Genomic DNA, 17,475 nt, shown 5'->3' with positions numbered 1-17,475 from the left:
GATAGAATAAATGGTCACCAATATACTAAAAATACAAGTGGGTACAAAAGCACAAAATAAAAAACGCGAATTTCATTAAAAAAAACAAAAAGATCAACTCATACTTTCTGACACTCTGAAAATAAGTTTCACATAAATTTCAATTCATATTTTGTAGTTTTAACAATAGTTTAATATAATAGTTATAATTCTCTTATAATAATAATGCTCCTATGAAGTTCAGTGTCCGATGATGAATACATAGGTACTTGAAAGCTTGAAATATATAGAAATGTGAAAGCTCCCCGACACTGCCACACGATCAGCGGATTCCAAAGAGCAATAAATAATATTCACATAGTCAGCGGATTCCAAAACAGGGATCAAATAAATATAAGTTCATTGCAATAAATTCGAGTTCATTCATTGTTAAAGTATTGATTTGTCTATTATTTCCTGTAGAAATTATAACTCGGTTCTCAAAGAACATTTCTAAATATCAAGAAGAGTACACTTGGTTGCCACAATCCCACAAAAAAACCGTTTAGACTTTTATTTCTTCCGTTCATATATACTAAGTTCTGTAACTTTCTGAATTCTTTGTCAGGTAAAATCTAGCGTAGTGGCCGATAATATAGATTTCGATGGTAAATAAGGTGTGCAAAATGTATCAAAATAAGGGATTTCTACTATTAACCTCTTAAATAATTCCGAAATTCCATATGCCGTCCTTCAAAGGAGAAAACAGCTACTTTCCTGGTTAATTCCTCGACGAATATTGAACAACCCCTCTGAAGAGCGTGATGTAAATCGACATTTTTGTCGATATGGTGCCTTTTAGCGTTCGCTGGAAAATGTTTAACTACATGTGCCAAATGCGACGCTCTTTGACGTTGTCTTCAGTTCGGGTCTCAAGCCCGAACTAGAGGTGTTAAACTGCTCTGATGAGACGTAGTAAGGTCGAAACTAGTCAGTAGTTACACCCTCTCCTTGCAATTGCAAGCTATTGGTGAGGTTAAAATCGACAAAATGGTCGATTTACATCACGCTCTTCAGGGGGGGTTGTAATTCAATATTCGTTGAGGCATTAGCCTGGAAAATAGTTGTTTTCCTCTTCGAAAAACGGTGGAATACATTTTAGAAATTATTTCAGAGGTGAATAGTAGAAATCCTTTATACATATAGTAGCAATATAAATTCCTCTCTTTTAATCTTCCAACTCCCAATTGTATTTATACTCTTACCAAATATATAAATATTAATTCAGTTGCATACTACTCATTAAAATTTTTTTGAAATTAAAAATAGTCTAGGAAACTAATAATTTTGTTGGTACATAAAATCTTACCTTTTATTTTTTTTTCGCTCTATTCAACATGGTTCATCCATTAATATTTCTAAGTTATACTGATATAAGTAAATCAAAATCAAAAACTCGTCAATATTAAACATTTATTTATTTCATACACCTTTCATTCAAACAAAATCTAAATAATAAAAATTATATATCAACTTCTTTCAAAGTAACAAATCTAGAAACAATGAACACTACGATAATAGTACTGATTACAACTGTTACTGCAAATATATAAAATGTATCTTCAGTAAATATGTCTGTAAAAGCTGGAATATTATCATAAACATGTTCAATAAGTTTAAGGTGGAAATCCTTCTTTTTACCCATATCACTTTCTACCTTTTCTTTTGGTTTCTAGCTTAGATGAAACTGATAAAACTGGTTCTGGCTTCACTTTTGAACTGATGTGCTTGTTGAATTGCTGTAGTATTTCTAAAACTGTCAAATTGTTGGCTAAAAACTTCACTGATCTAAAATGAGAAATACACAATACAAATAATTGTTATGCTAAATGAACAGTATTGAACTGCACCAAACGTTGACAAAGTAAGAGCTTGAGGTTATACCAAAACTTTTAGAAATTTCAGTTTCAGAGTTAGATTATAAAAATATAAGCAAATTAGATCAAGATTATACTGTGGAGAAACTGTTTTTAAAACTGAGGATAACATGGAACTAGCAAGAGAAAAAAATCTGATCAGGAATCTTATAGGAACATGTTGATGTATTTTTTTAAATAGCTTTTATTCATCTGAATAAGATTGTTTTATTGAGGTGGTAAAAATATTCGCAAAATAAAAATTATACAGGGCTACTATAGCACCACAAGAGAACTCTTGTCTTTCTATTATACAACAACTATAATTTTTTTTTGTTTTCTTAGCAGCCGAAACTTCAAATTTTTAACTTTTTTTCCAAAAATTTATCTAAAATCAAGACGATTTGGAAACATAAAAATATTTTATTCGTTATGATTTATTTTTTAGGTGAGAAGGGAATTAATTCGATTTGGCACTGATAAGGAATTGCTCCTCTGCAGAGCTGGAGCGGCGGTGGTTAGAATATTGGTGGTGGTTGGAATATTGAGTGCAAGAATCCTTCTCTTTTAAGATATTATAATTTTACATTTTTACCCTTAATATAATTTTAGAAGTAGAGTTTTCTATTTTAATAACATCTACTAATTTCTAACCTTGTGAAAGAGTATATTTTAGTATTTCCTAAAAATAAAGATAAAGGTTTTGGAGTTACAAGTCATAAAATCAGGTGTAAGTTTAAACATAAAATAAATCTTAAGAACCAAAAATATATAAAGTTAATAGGCAACCATACAACAATTTTAAGTAGTCAGTTCTCTTTGATTCTTAATATTGTAAGGACACACCTCCGAAACTCTAATAGAAATAAAATAATCTTCCAATCATTAAGGTATTTGATTATTTTTCATCAATACACAGTTATCTAATCCCTAATCCCAACAGGTGATTTGCGATGTGTACTATACCAGATTGAAAAAAAAATGATGTTGTGAGGTTCGAAAAAAAAACGGCTCTTTTCTTGTTTGATGATAGTTTGGTAATTGCTTTTTTTATTTTTAAATTTTTTTTTTCTTGATTTTTGTTCATTATTTACTGGGTAAGCGGGTAATTGGGTGCGGGTATTCTGTGTGTATCGACTTCTACCAGAAAATGGATCCAAGTTAAGAAGACAGATGACACGAAACCCTGCTGGCTGGAGGTCGAAGATTGCTAAGACATGGCGAAAAACATGAAAATGTATGTTCCTTTAATAAATCTTACAAAATTAATCGCTGAGCGTCAAATCCGCCCAGCTTGTGGAGACAAATGCAGGTTAAATTGGAAAACTGAAATAGATGAAACGGTAAGACAAGACATTTTTTAATAATTTTTGGCATACACAAGAAGTATAACCAAAATAAAGGTTCATCTCAAAAATTACAGGCTTTGATTTCGGCTTAATGTTTTTAAAAACATGATTAGGAGACAGCCCCTTCAAATGAAAAAGATGTCGGCTTTATGGAATCTGATGGACAAGAAAAGCAAAGTAATGAAAAGATGAAATAACTAATTTCATAATTTCTATACCTAGGATTAAATCTCATTTAACATCAGCCTCAGCAAGATATACTTTAGAGTCTATAGAATAAGATAATAATTTGAGTAAAGTTGACTTTATGGTACCTCATAGTGTTTAACCCACCAAATACAAGAATTATTTTTCATCAAAAATTTGTATACATTTCTTGATTCAATGTGATAATTTCAAAAAATGTTTTAGTGATGAGTACGGGAGGGAGGTGAAGTGAAATTTTATCTTTTTTTTTATTTTAATGGGTCTGTTCCTGAAAACAACAACAAATTGATCGTTATTGTTCCTTACACTTTGATAAAATCACTATAGAATAATTGTGCATTATTTCAGAAAAAATCACTGAAATGCAAATAATTTGAAATAAGCATTTTATATTTTATTATTCTGCAGCTGTTAAGTAAACAAATACATTATTTCACTTTATTAATACATTTTCAATCAACTGCCCTATATAATGCTGATACTCATTGGATTTTCCAGAGGTAATGTACAAGACATTGGCAAAAATGTTACAGTTTTTCATCAATTCTGAAAAATTTGCTATTTTGACTTAGTGCAGTTTTTTTCTAGGTGTGCTATATAAAGATGCACATTATCAATGATGTAGGTTAAAAATTGATACCAACTGTATACTTTCAACACTACAGATTGTTTTGTAAAAATTAAAATGGTAACATAACATCACCCCTAATGCAAAGTATATGTTAAATCATAGCTCAGTGCTAAGTTGATTATTTTTGCTTTTAACCATTTTTTAGTATGATAAGAAACATAAAATCAGTTAAGCATAAGAACTAATTTCTTCCCTATTTTGGTGTGTGAAGGAAACTTGGATTGACGCTAATATGTATCGGGAATTTTCTAGGGTTTGTTTCAAGACACAAATATACTCACCCTGCATCACCTAAATCTATTTTGATTTCTGGTTCACTTCGGTCACATACAACAATAGTTTTGACAGCACAACTTAAATTTGTTTCACTTACTTTTGGAGTTGTGATGTGGAAGATAAAATCTCTGAAAAATATTCATTATGGAAAAATCAGTTTAAGCACGCTTGCGCTGACCTATATTTAGAAAATCAATAAAACACTATGGTTATGTGTGACTTCGCTTCTTACCTTGCAGTTGCAGCATTTTCATGAAAAGGATCGAATTGAACCTGGATTTTTTTAACAGGTTTCAAATTAATCAATTTCAATTGCTTACTAATAGCACTAATAACCCCAGCAGATCTTTTAAATCCTCCACTGAAATAAATAGACATTTTTATGAAATCTATAAATAAGCAGAATAAATATAACCTAGCATGTTTCTGGGGGCATATTTCTAAGATTTTGACAGTGACATTTATGACAGAGAACTGTTCATTTCTTTTGTTTTTGCCGGTCGATGGTATATCACTCCTGTAAATTCTCAGAATATTTCAACAAAGGTTTTTGATAGTCAATACTAATCAAAGTATCTTTCCTCTCAAAATTAATTCGGTATACGAAAATTTTTAACAAAAAGTGATAATAAATATATTTTCAAGAAACAACATTGCCAAATGACAACTTGTCATTTTGAGGTACTGATGGTTATTAACCGAATGTTGGCGTACTAGTGTTGGTTCGTCCATCCGTCACCGCACCCAGATAGATGCGATGACTGATGCCTTTTGTTACAGGAAGTGATAATTAATATGCATAAAATTTATTGGAACGTATTAACAATTAACTGAGTTATACGTACAAAATCGGAATATAACTGTTACTATGTAATTAGAAAATGTGTTCTTAAATAGTGGACTGTTGTGTACTTAGTTGTTGATAGTTTTAGACATGGATGAAGGAACTTTAAACGATTTATTAGAGTGTTCAGTTTGTTTAGAACGATTAGATACATCTAGTAAAGTGCTTCCTTGCCAGCACACATTTTGCAAGAAATGTTTGGAAGAAATAGTGCAAACGCATAAGGAATTGAGATGTCCTGAGTGTCGAGTATTAGTCTTGATTAAAGTGGATGATTTACCCCCTAACGTTCTTTTGATGCGAATACTAGAGGGTATTAAGAATGCTGGGAACCCGTTTCCAAAAAAAATCAACAAGCCTACTAAAACATCAAATCTGCTTTCTGCAGCACAGACAACTCCATTACATACCCCTCATGGAACTCCTGATCATAGATTAAATGCTAATAAGCAACAGTCGCATCTGTTACCTCATCAGCCTTATGCTAAAGCAATGTATGACTACATAGCGAAAGAAGCGGGGTAAGTGATTTAGTTTTTTACATTTTTTGTTAATGTATATGTATAAGGTTTATCTCTAATAAAAATTAATATACATAAAAAATTTCATATTCCAAACAATAATAAATCAGATGTGATCCCCTCAAGAGAGCTTGATGACAAGAAACTTTTAAAATATAATTATCAAAAGTTGTCATACATAAAAATCATCCCTCAAAACATTTTTGAAAATTTTCACTTTAAAAAATTTTTTTGCAATAAATTTTGACACATTCCATTTAAAATTTAATTTTAAAAAAGATATTGAAATTTTCAGCGATTATATAGTGAAATATCTATAATTTTACATAAAATCTTTAGCAAATTCCATTTGTTTAGAAGGTAATTGATTGTGGCCAATTGTTCTGAACCTTGCCCAATATTAGCTCAAAGCAAGCTGATTAAAAGTCTCAATAGGCACTAAACCCAATCCACCCAAAAACCACTGAAGATTTCAAGAGTACCCTAAGAGGTACTGGTTACTACTGATTTTCGACATTTTTTATAAATCAGTTGAATTTGAAAAATTTTGAATCACTTAGCATGTATTACTTACGGTAGACAAATGCAGCGACACCTTTGGCTCGAATCAATGGTGACAAAAATATTAAGGAATGGAAAATTGTACTATTTATAATTAATATTGATAATAGAGATCCTCTTATTGCGAGAACTGCTACTAGATTACAAAACAATTGTAACATTTCCATAGTGAATCAAATAAAAGCTTCTCAAGATGATCCTTTGGCATTTTGTCTAAATGTAAACATCATCTAATATCTGCTTTATATGTGGGCACAATTAAAACATATTAAGATTGAGTATTGAATTCCATGACAAAATATCTATACTTCTGAAAATACAAAAGCATGTATGATACTTCTAGGGTAGTTTTGATGGGGCTGGGGTTTTTAAAGTCAAAATTTTCAAAAACTGTTTTGTGAGATGATTTTTAAATATAACTACTTTTGATAATTACATTTTATTAAGAGGTAAAAGGGGGACATGATCTGACTCTAACATAAGTTTAATTTTTTCTAAAACTAGAGTTGAGTGAGATTAGTAGAGAATAGAACTGTTTTTTATGATCTAGTGTGAGTTGATTAAGGATTAGAGGGTAGGATTATATTGGTAGTACAAATTGTGTGATTAAGAATTGAGATGAACAACTCTTGAAAGTCAAAATTGCAGTGGAATAAAGGTGAAGTACATTAAATATTATGGAAACAATATTGGTTATAGACATAACTAGAAAATTGGAATTGGGAGTTTGAAATATACATTGAGAATGATATCCATCCACCCACATAAAAACTGTTTTTATTTTCAGAGATCTGAATTTTAAGAGAGGTGATGTTATTATTTTGAAAAAGAGAATTGATAGCAATTGGTATCAAGGAGAATGTGGTGGAAAACAAGGTGTATTTCCGTTAAGTTATGTTCAGGTAAATATTAAATACAGTGAATATAAATGTGAACAACAAATATCTAATATTATTTTATGTCATTCACAAGAATCTATAAATAATCAATAAATTAGAAAAACATGCTGGTGTAATGTCGAATTACACCAGTAAATTTCTCATTTCTTAGATCTTTTGATATATTATTGCTTTTAAATGTTCTTGATTTTAGGTCTCTTCTATTTTAAAATTAGATTTTTTTTAAATTTTTGGAAGATTGATAAAAAATTGACGTTTCCGACTTAATTTCAGTCTTTATACTGAGTGATAAATTTTATCTACTACACCTTCCTTTCCAAAAAACAAAACCATGGCCACTTGTGAAGGGCTTTCATGCTATTAATTAATAAACATAAACCACAGAGAGAGGAGAAAAAATAATATATACTTAGGAAAAATTATATTATATTTTATGCTTTTATATAAAAGTAGTGACTATAATAAAATAAAACAAAACTTTATATAATATATATTATATATATATATATATATATATATATATATATATATATATATATATATATATATATATATATATTGTTTACGTACATTCTCATGAATTTCGTTGACAGCACTATTATTCCGTTCACAACCTCCAATATTATGCTGAACGTTAAGTAATTTCGAAAGGATTTTAAACAGTTCATTCTTGTATTCAATACCTAGATTTGTCCGAATTTCTCTTATGGATCCTTATATGGGGACAAAATTTTTATAGATAACATGTAAAATGTAACTGCTTTCTTATTTTTTATTGGTGTGCTAATGACTTATTTCATTAACTGACATTGAATTGTTACTGCATAAACGTTCACTCTTCTGGTAGGGTGGCCATTTAATATCAAATTAAACCAAGTGTATATATATCAAGTGATATATTTTTTTCTCTACACCGGTTGGAGGATGATAAATAACTGTAACTATTTAAATCATTTATAATGTTATTCATATGATCGTGGGCAGTTAGTAACTATGATTTCTATTTATTCTCATTTTTGTTCTTTTATAGACTTCCACCACTTAATTCTAAATCTCTTATAAATTATGTTCTAACACAATTTGATTCAAGACTCTTCTTGGATTTAATTGAAGACTCTGCTAAAGAGAGCAGAAAAGACTGTATTATTGATAATGGTCAAGGTTAGGTTAGGGTCTTGTATACACTGCGATCCTTTCTTGCTGCCATACTGGAGAACTCAGTGTTTACAGCTAATCCATCAATCCCACTCTTTTTAAAAAGTCTAAAATGTGGGAAAGCTTTAATTGCCAGAGGTCTTCATCTGAATGTTCTGTCTAGCATATTTAGGTGTTTGTTGCCTCAACACGCCTTATTGGTCGTCGGTTTGAAGGTTCGGCTGTACAATGAAACATGAAACATAGGCCTTTTGAAGTTATTAACGATGGCGGTAAACCTAAAATTGAAAGTATCATACAAGGGAGAAGACAGATCATTTTATCCCGAAAATGTGAGTACTACTGAACTCACGAAAATGAAAGAAACTGCCGAAGCGTACCTTGGCAAAAATGTCACAAATGCCATTATCAACTGATGGAACCAGTTGAAAAGGCAATGAGATACGCCAAGATGGATAATTATGAACTACACGATATCGTTTTAGTCGGAAGATCTAGCCGTATACCAAAGGTCCAAAAACTATTGCAAGATTTCTTCAATGATAATGAATTGAATAAATCTATCAATCCTGATGAAGCAGCTGCTTATTATGTCGCCGTTCAAGCCGCCATCTTACACGAGAAATCGCTGGTGGTATAATGACAGCTTTCATTAAACGTAACACCACCATTCCCACCAAACAAACACAAACTTTCATTCATTTGTGATTTATATAATGATATTATTTGAAGAGACGTCAGCACGATTTTTTTGTAAATGCACTATAACATACATTTTTTCAAAATGTTTGGTAAAGTAGAACAGTGCTAAAAATATATTACAACTATTTATATATAAATATTAAACTAGCCAAAAGAATAATGTTTTACTTGTATTTTGTGAATCGTAGTAAATAGTGAATTTTCAGATTTTCTGTTATAGCTTTGCTTCTTATTTGATCTCTTAAGCTCACTTCTTTAATAGTCCTCAGTGTTTTTATCTCTACTACCCCCATCATGCCCTTCTTTTTTGTTGTTTTCCCTGCATATACAAGTATAGGTCTTAAGATTGTTTTGTAGGTATATACGGACATATAAGTGTTTTTCCATATGAGGTCCCGCAGATAGCCAGAGATTCTTGAGGCCTTATTTTCTTGGCTTCGTACTTCTTTTAAGTTTTTGGTGCTCACACTGGTATTTAAAATTGTCCATTTTCATTCCTAGAGGAATTAAAATATATGTAACAAATATTTTGCAGAAGACCATTAAATGTGCTAGGTATTACTTTTATTTGATAAGGTAAATAACTATGAATTTTCAGAAAATCAAATACGCATATTTACCGTTGTATCTTGGGAAAATTTTATCGAACTACAAAATATGATATCAATGTGGAACAGTGCATCAAGGACAATTATTCAAGTACTGGTGGTTTTTCTTCTATTTAAATTAAGATCTAGTAATTCCAATTAAAAAATGATTTCTTCATTGTTACAATTTCATCTCTTCAAGTAGTTAGTGAATGTTTGTAATAAAATATATGATGTATTTCCAATATCCTTTAGATTAAGTCCTAAAAGTGACGAAAATCTTAATGAAAAGCATACAACTGATGCTGCTTAATTATTATATTGTCTGCGTAATTGGAAAACTACGTAACTTTTTTCCTGTATCAACATTTTGATACCATTAGATATATGATATATAAACGCATCTAATGAAAAACTCGTAAAGGTTCATAAAAATCCGTCACAATTTCCAGGTCTATTTACTTGAACTGTTTTTCTTGAATTATTTTTTCGAAATTGATATCTGGCCACTATTTCAATTCCTTAAAAAAAATCAGATCACGTCTTCGTTCAATTTTTTTCATCGATAAGTTTTTTGTGTCTACTGTGAAATTTGGGGCTATTTAGTTACGAGGTTTGCGACTTGAGCCGACGATATGCAACTCATGCGAAGAGTCAAAATAATGAATATCAACGTCAATCTTAATCATTCCAAAAGAAGAAAACACTTTGTAAATATTTTACAGTTTTGTATGTCTAATGGACATGTTAGGAACTCTTCCCCGACTTCAAGCCGGCCCTGTCCGGTTATAATGGAATTCTTATATTTGGCGAAGTCGCGGTTTGCTTGATGTTCTTTTTTATACAATGTTTTTATCAAAGCAGGCGATTTGTTTTTTTATTTTCTAGAATTTTTGAGAACTTCGTTTTGGACATATAAAAGAGTTTGTTTAGTACAGTTAGTTTGGTTTATAATAAATAGTCATAGTGAACGGAACGTAATAGAAAAGTAACCGAAGAATTTAAATAAATTATATGAGTTTTAGGGATAAGTTAATTAATATATATTAGTTAAATGTAATGTGAAATGTTTAAATAAATTAAGAATGTAGAAGACAATGTTTATAAATTCACCCCACGAATAAAAACAGTATACATATTTGCGCCTTATGAAGCAAGTCTGAATGAAGCCAGCATCTTAATAATGCTTATGGATACGAATAAATTATCGAAAATTTTAAATGCAGGAGACGTCTTCGTCCTTCGCTGAGGATTTCGAGATTTGCAAAATTATTTGTATATATATATATATATATTGTATATATTTGTATATATAGTATTAATGCCGGTTTAAAAAGGAAACCACAAAAAACTAACTAAGAATCCCTTTTTGTGAAACTACGCTAGATAGTATAGTTTATACAGAGTGTGACATCGATTTGGTAACAAAATGCTTCATGGAATTGGATCCTTATAAAATCGCAGCATTTTTACCCAACTGGTTTGGAAAACCTGCTATTGTAAATAGTGAGTGAGTCATTAAAAGTAAAAATTGTATGAAAAGATGCAGAAAACGGTGCCAAAACGGAAAAAATTCGATTTTCGAAAACGCCGATTGGGATTCTCACACTATACGAAAATGTATTGATATTTAGTTAGCCTAGACCAGTTCCATGCATAAACAAAATATTGCGTTACCATAGCAACAAACAATAACTTAACAGCAAGTGTCAGTGTAAAGTTTGACGTCAATAAAGTGAACCATAGTTACGCAATAAATTAAAAGAAAAAAGATGTCCATCGAAATTGTGAAAATCGAAAAATTGGAGTATCGAGACATCATCAAGTACCTGTATTTAAAAGGGCTAAGAGGTAAGCAGATTTACGAAGATATGCTTAATACCCTTGGTGATCAATGTTCTTCGTATGCGACCGTGAAAAATTGGACTGCAAGCTTCAAAAGTGGTAAGTTTTTCATTGAAGATGATGACCGATCGGAATGGCCAGTTTCTGTGTCAGTCCCCGAAAATATCGATGCAGTTCATGACATGATTTTGTCAGACCGTCGAATTGGGCTAAAACGGATATTTGAAGCACTGATTATTTCATACGAACGCGTACATCATATAGTTCACGTTAATTTGGACATGAGAAAAATTGCTGCAAAATGGATTCCCAAATGTTTGAATGTTGACCAAAAGCGTGCAAGGGTAGAAGCATCGCGTTCGATTTGTGCTTGGTTTGATGTAGATGTAGACTTCTTAAACCCAATTATCACTATGGATGAGACTTGGGTACATTTTTACTATCCAGAAACAAAGCAACAATCGATGGAATGGCGACACTCTGGTTCTCCAAGACCTAAGAAGTTTTGTATCGAAAAATCTGCTAGAAAAGTTCTTGCTACAGTGCTACAAAGATTTGACATGTAAATGTAAATACTACCACCTGTATCACAAGGCCCTTGTACATAAAAATTCATATCATAATTGAGGCATTCCTTATATAAAACTCACTCTGTATATCATATTCATCAAATGCATTTCGATAAAAATTAGATCTATAAAAGTTTAAGTCTATTTGAAAAGTCAATTAATAAATATAAAGTTATATATTTGGTCTCTTAACTGGTAATAGATATTCTCCAAAATATTTAGTCTATAACATCAAATTAAGGTTATAGTGAAACATTGTTGCCAATTTAAAACTTCATGAGCTTTGTAATAGATCCTCTTTTTTGGATACATGAATGGATATGATAGATGTCTTTGGTTATAATATATTTTTAACACTGTTCTATCCTACCAAAAATTTTGAAAAAATATATGTTTTAGAGCACAGTTAAGGTCATCTACAAAAAAATCGCACTATTTTTTCTTCAAGCGTAAAAATAATTCATTGAAATTATTCTTGAGACTTTTTTACAATACAATTTTTAAAATTGATAAATATCAAATTTCTCATTATTTTGTTACTAATACAATAATGAGCGTTCATTATTTTACTAGTGAAAGAATAGATTATTTCTACGTTCTGTGTTGCCGAAAGTAATTTAGGTATTATACGCTCGAAGAAAAAAGTTTTTTTTCTCTTAAGAAGGTGAAACCTTCAACATAACTTTTCCGAACGGTATCTGATTCATGTTTATCTTCCCATACCTTTTGATAAAAAATCAGCTATTCTGAAGATCATTTAAGCATATCTTAAAGGGACTCTGATATATACAAGATTTCAATTTAACGTATACTTTATTGGTTAATAGGTAATTTTTTATGTGTTCCTTACATATTTTCCTTCGTAAAATTTTAAATGTTAGGATACAATATATCTAAATATTTAATTGAAAATAGCAAAAATTCCAAATTTTTAACTGCATATGAAAACGATTCTTATTGGCTTTAAGTTGTTATATCATAGATTTAATAGAAACAATGAGCAGTTGTCTGCTTGATGATCACGAGGTTATCGTTGCCGGCAACGTAGTGTGTGCTGTTATAATAGTTTTTCTTTATTAGGTATAAATAAAACATTTTTTTGTATATAAGAATAAAGTGAATAATCCTTGTATACGTTAAGTTCTTATATTCTTACATAATCACGTTAAAAATTAAAAGCATAATAAACTTAATTACTATAAAATATTAAAATAAGTTTAATAAATTTAAATCTTACATTATAATGATCCTGGCAACATAAATAATCACATCTCGCAGAATCGTCAAAATGACCAACACTTTCAAACAATTTTTGTTGTATATTCGAATTTCTTGGCATCTTAAAAAAAAACTTTATCAATGCTTTAGTCGTGGTATTTTTACATCCTGCCACAAAATACGATTCATATACCATTTTTCAGATTTATAAAAGTTTAATAATAACCCTTATATTAGAATAACTGAGAGAATAACTGTCGTATTTATTTTGTATCATATGTTCAGTGTTTATTTTAAATCTATGACGTCATGCAATATGGCGGCCTTACTGAAATGTTTAAACTACCTACAACATTTTTTTTCTTTATAAAATTTGACGAAAGAATTAAAAAAATATATAATAAGAGTTTCATTTAACTATCCAAAACTATTTTAGGGTTCTGGCAAAATCTAGTCTTCAATCTAGTATTCAACGTGTCCCTCTTGAAAAACTTGAAATAAAAAGTATTGAACTTATTTCAAGAAAAACAAAATGAAATACAAAAAATTCTGTTTTATATAAAGTGTTCAATACTCTAGTACTCCATCCAACTTTTTCGAAAAGAGGAAGAAATTTATTTCAGAAATTTCCCATTTTTTAATGATGTTTTAGATTATTACTCCAGTACCCAGCCATATACCACAATGTAAGGCACAATATGATTTTCGTATGACAAATGATGAAGAAGAAGGCTGCTTATCATTTAATAAAGGTGACATAATTAATGTTATAAGAAGAGTTGATGAAAATTGGGCCGAAGGAAAGCTAAATGGCAGAATTGGAATTTTTCCTTTAGCTTTTGTTGAACTGAATAATTTGGCAAGATCATTAATGAAACTATCCACAAAGTGAGTTAACTGATTTTTATGTGATTTAATATATAGGTTATAAAAAATTTATTTCAAACACTATTTTTTATATTATCTTTTCATAGCACAAACAAATTTCACTTGAAATATATAGCTGCATATTATATAACAAAATCATAAAATAGAAATAATTGACATTTTCTAATTTTTTAACAATGTTTCAATGTTTATTAGTGCTCAACCAGGACCATCTCGTGTTGCACCTCCTACTCCAACTTCGGAAGATACTTCACCACTTATACCAACAGATCACACACACAATGTAATACCTCAACAAATACAACCTCAGCCTCCTATACCTACGGCTCGTGCTCCAGTCTCAAATTTACAACATGCTCCAGTCTCAAATTTACAACATGCTCCGCTTGCTGCTTCCGACTCCAGCTCAACTTTAAGCTCAGGTACATCTGGAGGTACTTCAAATATATCTTCTGCAAATGCTTCATCGGGTAACACTTCAACCAGTTCAAGCAGTCCCTCGTCTCCAGCTTCTCCTCCTCCACCTAAGAACCAGCAAATACTACCACCCAAGAATACAATAAGGTAAATATTTTAGGTATAAATATGATTTAAGGTTAGTCAGCATCCATTAGTAAATCATATAATTAAGTCTCGGAGTAATTATAGGTACTACACTAGTTTTAATATCTGCTAAGAAATCTTGTAAGTAGGGATTAGTGGTTTCAACTCATTCATACTTAATTGATTTATATAAGCATGTAGCATTACTAGATAATTCTTAATGAATCTTTCTTCTTCCACTCTTGAATATAAATCATAAATCTGCAAAACCATATCCAGTTTTTTGGACCTATTGTTCAAACTCAAAGAATTTTGCTGTCGTGTTTTCTGGATTGTTTAGGTATAAGGTTTTATATGTGACATGAGGCAGTTCTTCAAAGACTATTGTACTTGTCTCATGAGTTTATGTAGTCCAATTAGTTGAATTGTCAATTACCTCACCATCTGTTCCAATTACATTATGTACGTCGTAGTTTTAGCATAGTTAATTATGTTCATGGTAGTCCGGTCAATTTAGACATTCGAAGTTACATGAATTCCCACCAAGCTGAAAATCAGTAAAAAAATTTATTAAATTTAATCGTAACTTTCAAATTCTTCTTCTTCATCTTCATTCTGAGTGGTTCGAAAACGATCATGGAGCAAACGACATAAACTGGCACAAACCACATCGAAAGCTGAAAAACAACATGCTGTCAGTTTGGTGGAATTATCAAAGTGTTGTGTTTTTTGAGCTGTTTCCAAGGAACGATCACTTCTGATGTTTACTGTCAACCATTGATGAAACTGGATGAAACAATCAAAGAAAAACGGCCAGAATTGTCAAATCGGAAAGGTTTGGTGTTCCACCATGATAATGCAAAGCCTCACACATATTTGGCAACTTGTGGTACTTGTGGCACTTGTGATACAGCCCTGATCTGGCACCATCTGATTACTATTTATTTCGAAGTTTGGAGAATTCTTAGAATGTTCAAACTTTCTCAAATGACGATGAACCTGGTTCAGTTTTTTGCTGAAGCTAAAAGAAAGATGGCAAAAGGTCATTGACCAAAATGGAAAATATATAATTGATGCTTTATTTTATACTACAGATATAAGACATTACATGCTCCTTATATTTTAAAGTGAAATTTGCATTTTATAAAATTTATTTGATTTTTATACAGGGCATAGTTGTTTTACATTCTTGGTTTTAAAATTACAATATGAAGAGAATGTTGAATTTCAATTTTAAATCTACTAAATGATAAAAATTATATCAATACAGAAATACAAATCTTACAATTTATTTATTACTAGATATTATCTAGTTCAATTTCGATATCGCTACACATCACACACACATCAATAATAAATTGTTTTACGACCAGAAAACAAAACAGTCCGACTTTTTTGCAACCAAATTCTGTCCAGTAGTTTTTCCGGCGCGAGTTGGAGTAAAGTTTGAATGGGTTCTAATGTATTGTTGAAAAACTTCCAACCCCAATCTGTAGGGTCTAGCTAATAACCAAGCCACACTTGAACTTGATAATATATGACATGCCAAGTGAACTTGTTTTTTACTTTTAGTATTTTTAACGAAACATGCATATCGATAATTATCTAAGCAGGTAATCTTTTTAGGAACTCCTTACATAGAAAGAAGAAAGAGAATGCTGTTGGTAATAACTTCTTGTAGAGTTAAATTATTGTTTTTAAAAACTTCGGCACATTGAACTAAATCTTATTTTTAATATTGCATATTACGACGGTTACAACTTTTTGAATCGTTATATCTCAGAAATGGTGGCTGGAAGGAAAAAAGTATTGATACGTTTTTTGTAGATAATTTTATGATCTACAAAGTTTGTCTAAGTTATTTTTATGATAAAACTTACCGTTTTGCTGAAAATCGCGAAAATTTTTTTCGACAGACGAGAATGATGGGAAAATTTCAAATTGTATTTTTAATAATATTTTTAACAATTTTACTGATTTTCAGCTTGAAGGGATAAGTAAATGATACCAGCTCCAATCTGAGTGGTGCATCAATCTTTCGCATAATAATAATAATAATAATAATAATAATATTAATAACCACTTGAGAATAGCCAACAGGATAGTAGTCGAAAAGAAGCCGTTAAACATAGTCCCAATGCAGTTTGATGATTTCACGCAAAGAAATTACTGACAGTCCAAAATACCTGGAAAGCACCAGGAATGGATAATATCCAGAAATTATGGTATAAGAAATTCTCCATCGTACATATGGAGTTGGAAAAACAAATTACCTGCATCTTACACAATCTATAAATATTCCTACGTTTTTAAGACTGGGTTCCACTCACATACTCCCATAGACCTCCAAATGGATGACTCTACCTATTACAGATCAATTATGTGCTTCCACACTTTATATAACGTACTTACAGCTTGTATCACTAACAAAATTTATAGCCTGGTCGAGGAAAATATCATCTTGGTGCCGGGATAGAAAGGTTCTGAAAGAGATTATAAGGAAGCAAGGAACAACTTGTTGTGGACTTTGTGATACTCGACAAGCACAGAAAGATTATCGGAATATACACATTGCTTTTATAGATTACAAGAAGCTTTTCATGTGTACCTCAGTCAAATTAATTACCTTCTCGATATAACAAAACAATTCTTCATTGATATAAATATACAGTTTGAACTGTCTAAGATCAAGACCCTACGTATCGACAAAGATATTGTCACGAACAGAAATGGGCAACTCCTAATGGAGATATCGTACACGTAATGGTAAACGGACAAACCTGCAATTCTCTGGGATTTTAACAGG

The 17,475-nt window shown here is 30.7% G+C and overlaps 3 protein-coding genes across 5 annotated transcripts in view; 1 reads left to right on the top strand and 2 right to left on the bottom strand.

Annotated features, from left to right (window-relative positions):
• Window positions 1-1,417: 1,417 nt before the first annotated feature.
• Window positions 1,418-1,663, bottom strand: LOC130446651 (uncharacterized). The gene has a single exon (XM_056783021.1). It carries the CDS (start codon window positions 1,661-1,663, stop codon window positions 1,481-1,483), a length of 183 nt encoding a protein of 60 aa, XP_056638999.1. The 3' UTR covers window positions 1,418-1,480.
• LOC130446649 (39S ribosomal protein L53, mitochondrial) lies at window positions 1,418-4,796 on the bottom strand. Its single transcript, XM_056783019.1, has 3 exons — window positions 4,570-4,796; window positions 4,343-4,465; window positions 1,418-1,806 (listed from the first exon to the last, which is right to left on the bottom strand). The coding sequence occupies exons 1-3, from the start codon at window positions 4,713-4,715 to the stop codon at window positions 1,665-1,667; spliced, it is 411 nt and encodes a 136-aa protein (XP_056638997.1). The 5' UTR covers window positions 4,716-4,796; the 3' UTR covers window positions 1,418-1,664.
• A 241-nt stretch (window positions 4,797-5,037) lies between these two features.
• Window positions 5,038-17,475, top strand: part of LOC130446648 (E3 ubiquitin-protein ligase SH3RF3) — a 42,373-nt gene continuing 29,935 nt past the window's right edge. For 2 of the 3 annotated variants that reach the window (XM_056783017.1, XM_056783018.1), the window contains exons 1-4: window positions 5,053-5,702; window positions 7,051-7,165; window positions 13,891-14,126; window positions 14,322-14,690. In XM_056783017.1, the coding sequence (XP_056638995.1) occupies window positions 5,272-5,702; window positions 7,051-7,165; window positions 13,891-14,126; window positions 14,322-14,690 (1,151 nt within the window). In that variant the 5' untranslated portion in view covers window positions 5,053-5,271. Of the gene's footprint in view, window positions 5,703-7,050; window positions 7,166-13,890; window positions 14,127-14,321; window positions 14,691-17,475 lie in introns of all 3 variants that reach the window. The other variant, XM_056783016.1, reaches the window with a different exon arrangement.

The sequence above is a fragment of the Diorhabda sublineata genome, chromosome 7 (assembly GCF_026230105.1).
Source record: "Diorhabda sublineata isolate icDioSubl1.1 chromosome 7, icDioSubl1.1, whole genome shotgun sequence".
In the NCBI taxonomy this organism is placed as follows: Eukaryota; Metazoa; Arthropoda; class Insecta; order Coleoptera; family Chrysomelidae; genus Diorhabda; species Diorhabda sublineata.
This window is presented reverse-complemented; position numbering and strand designations above follow the sequence as displayed.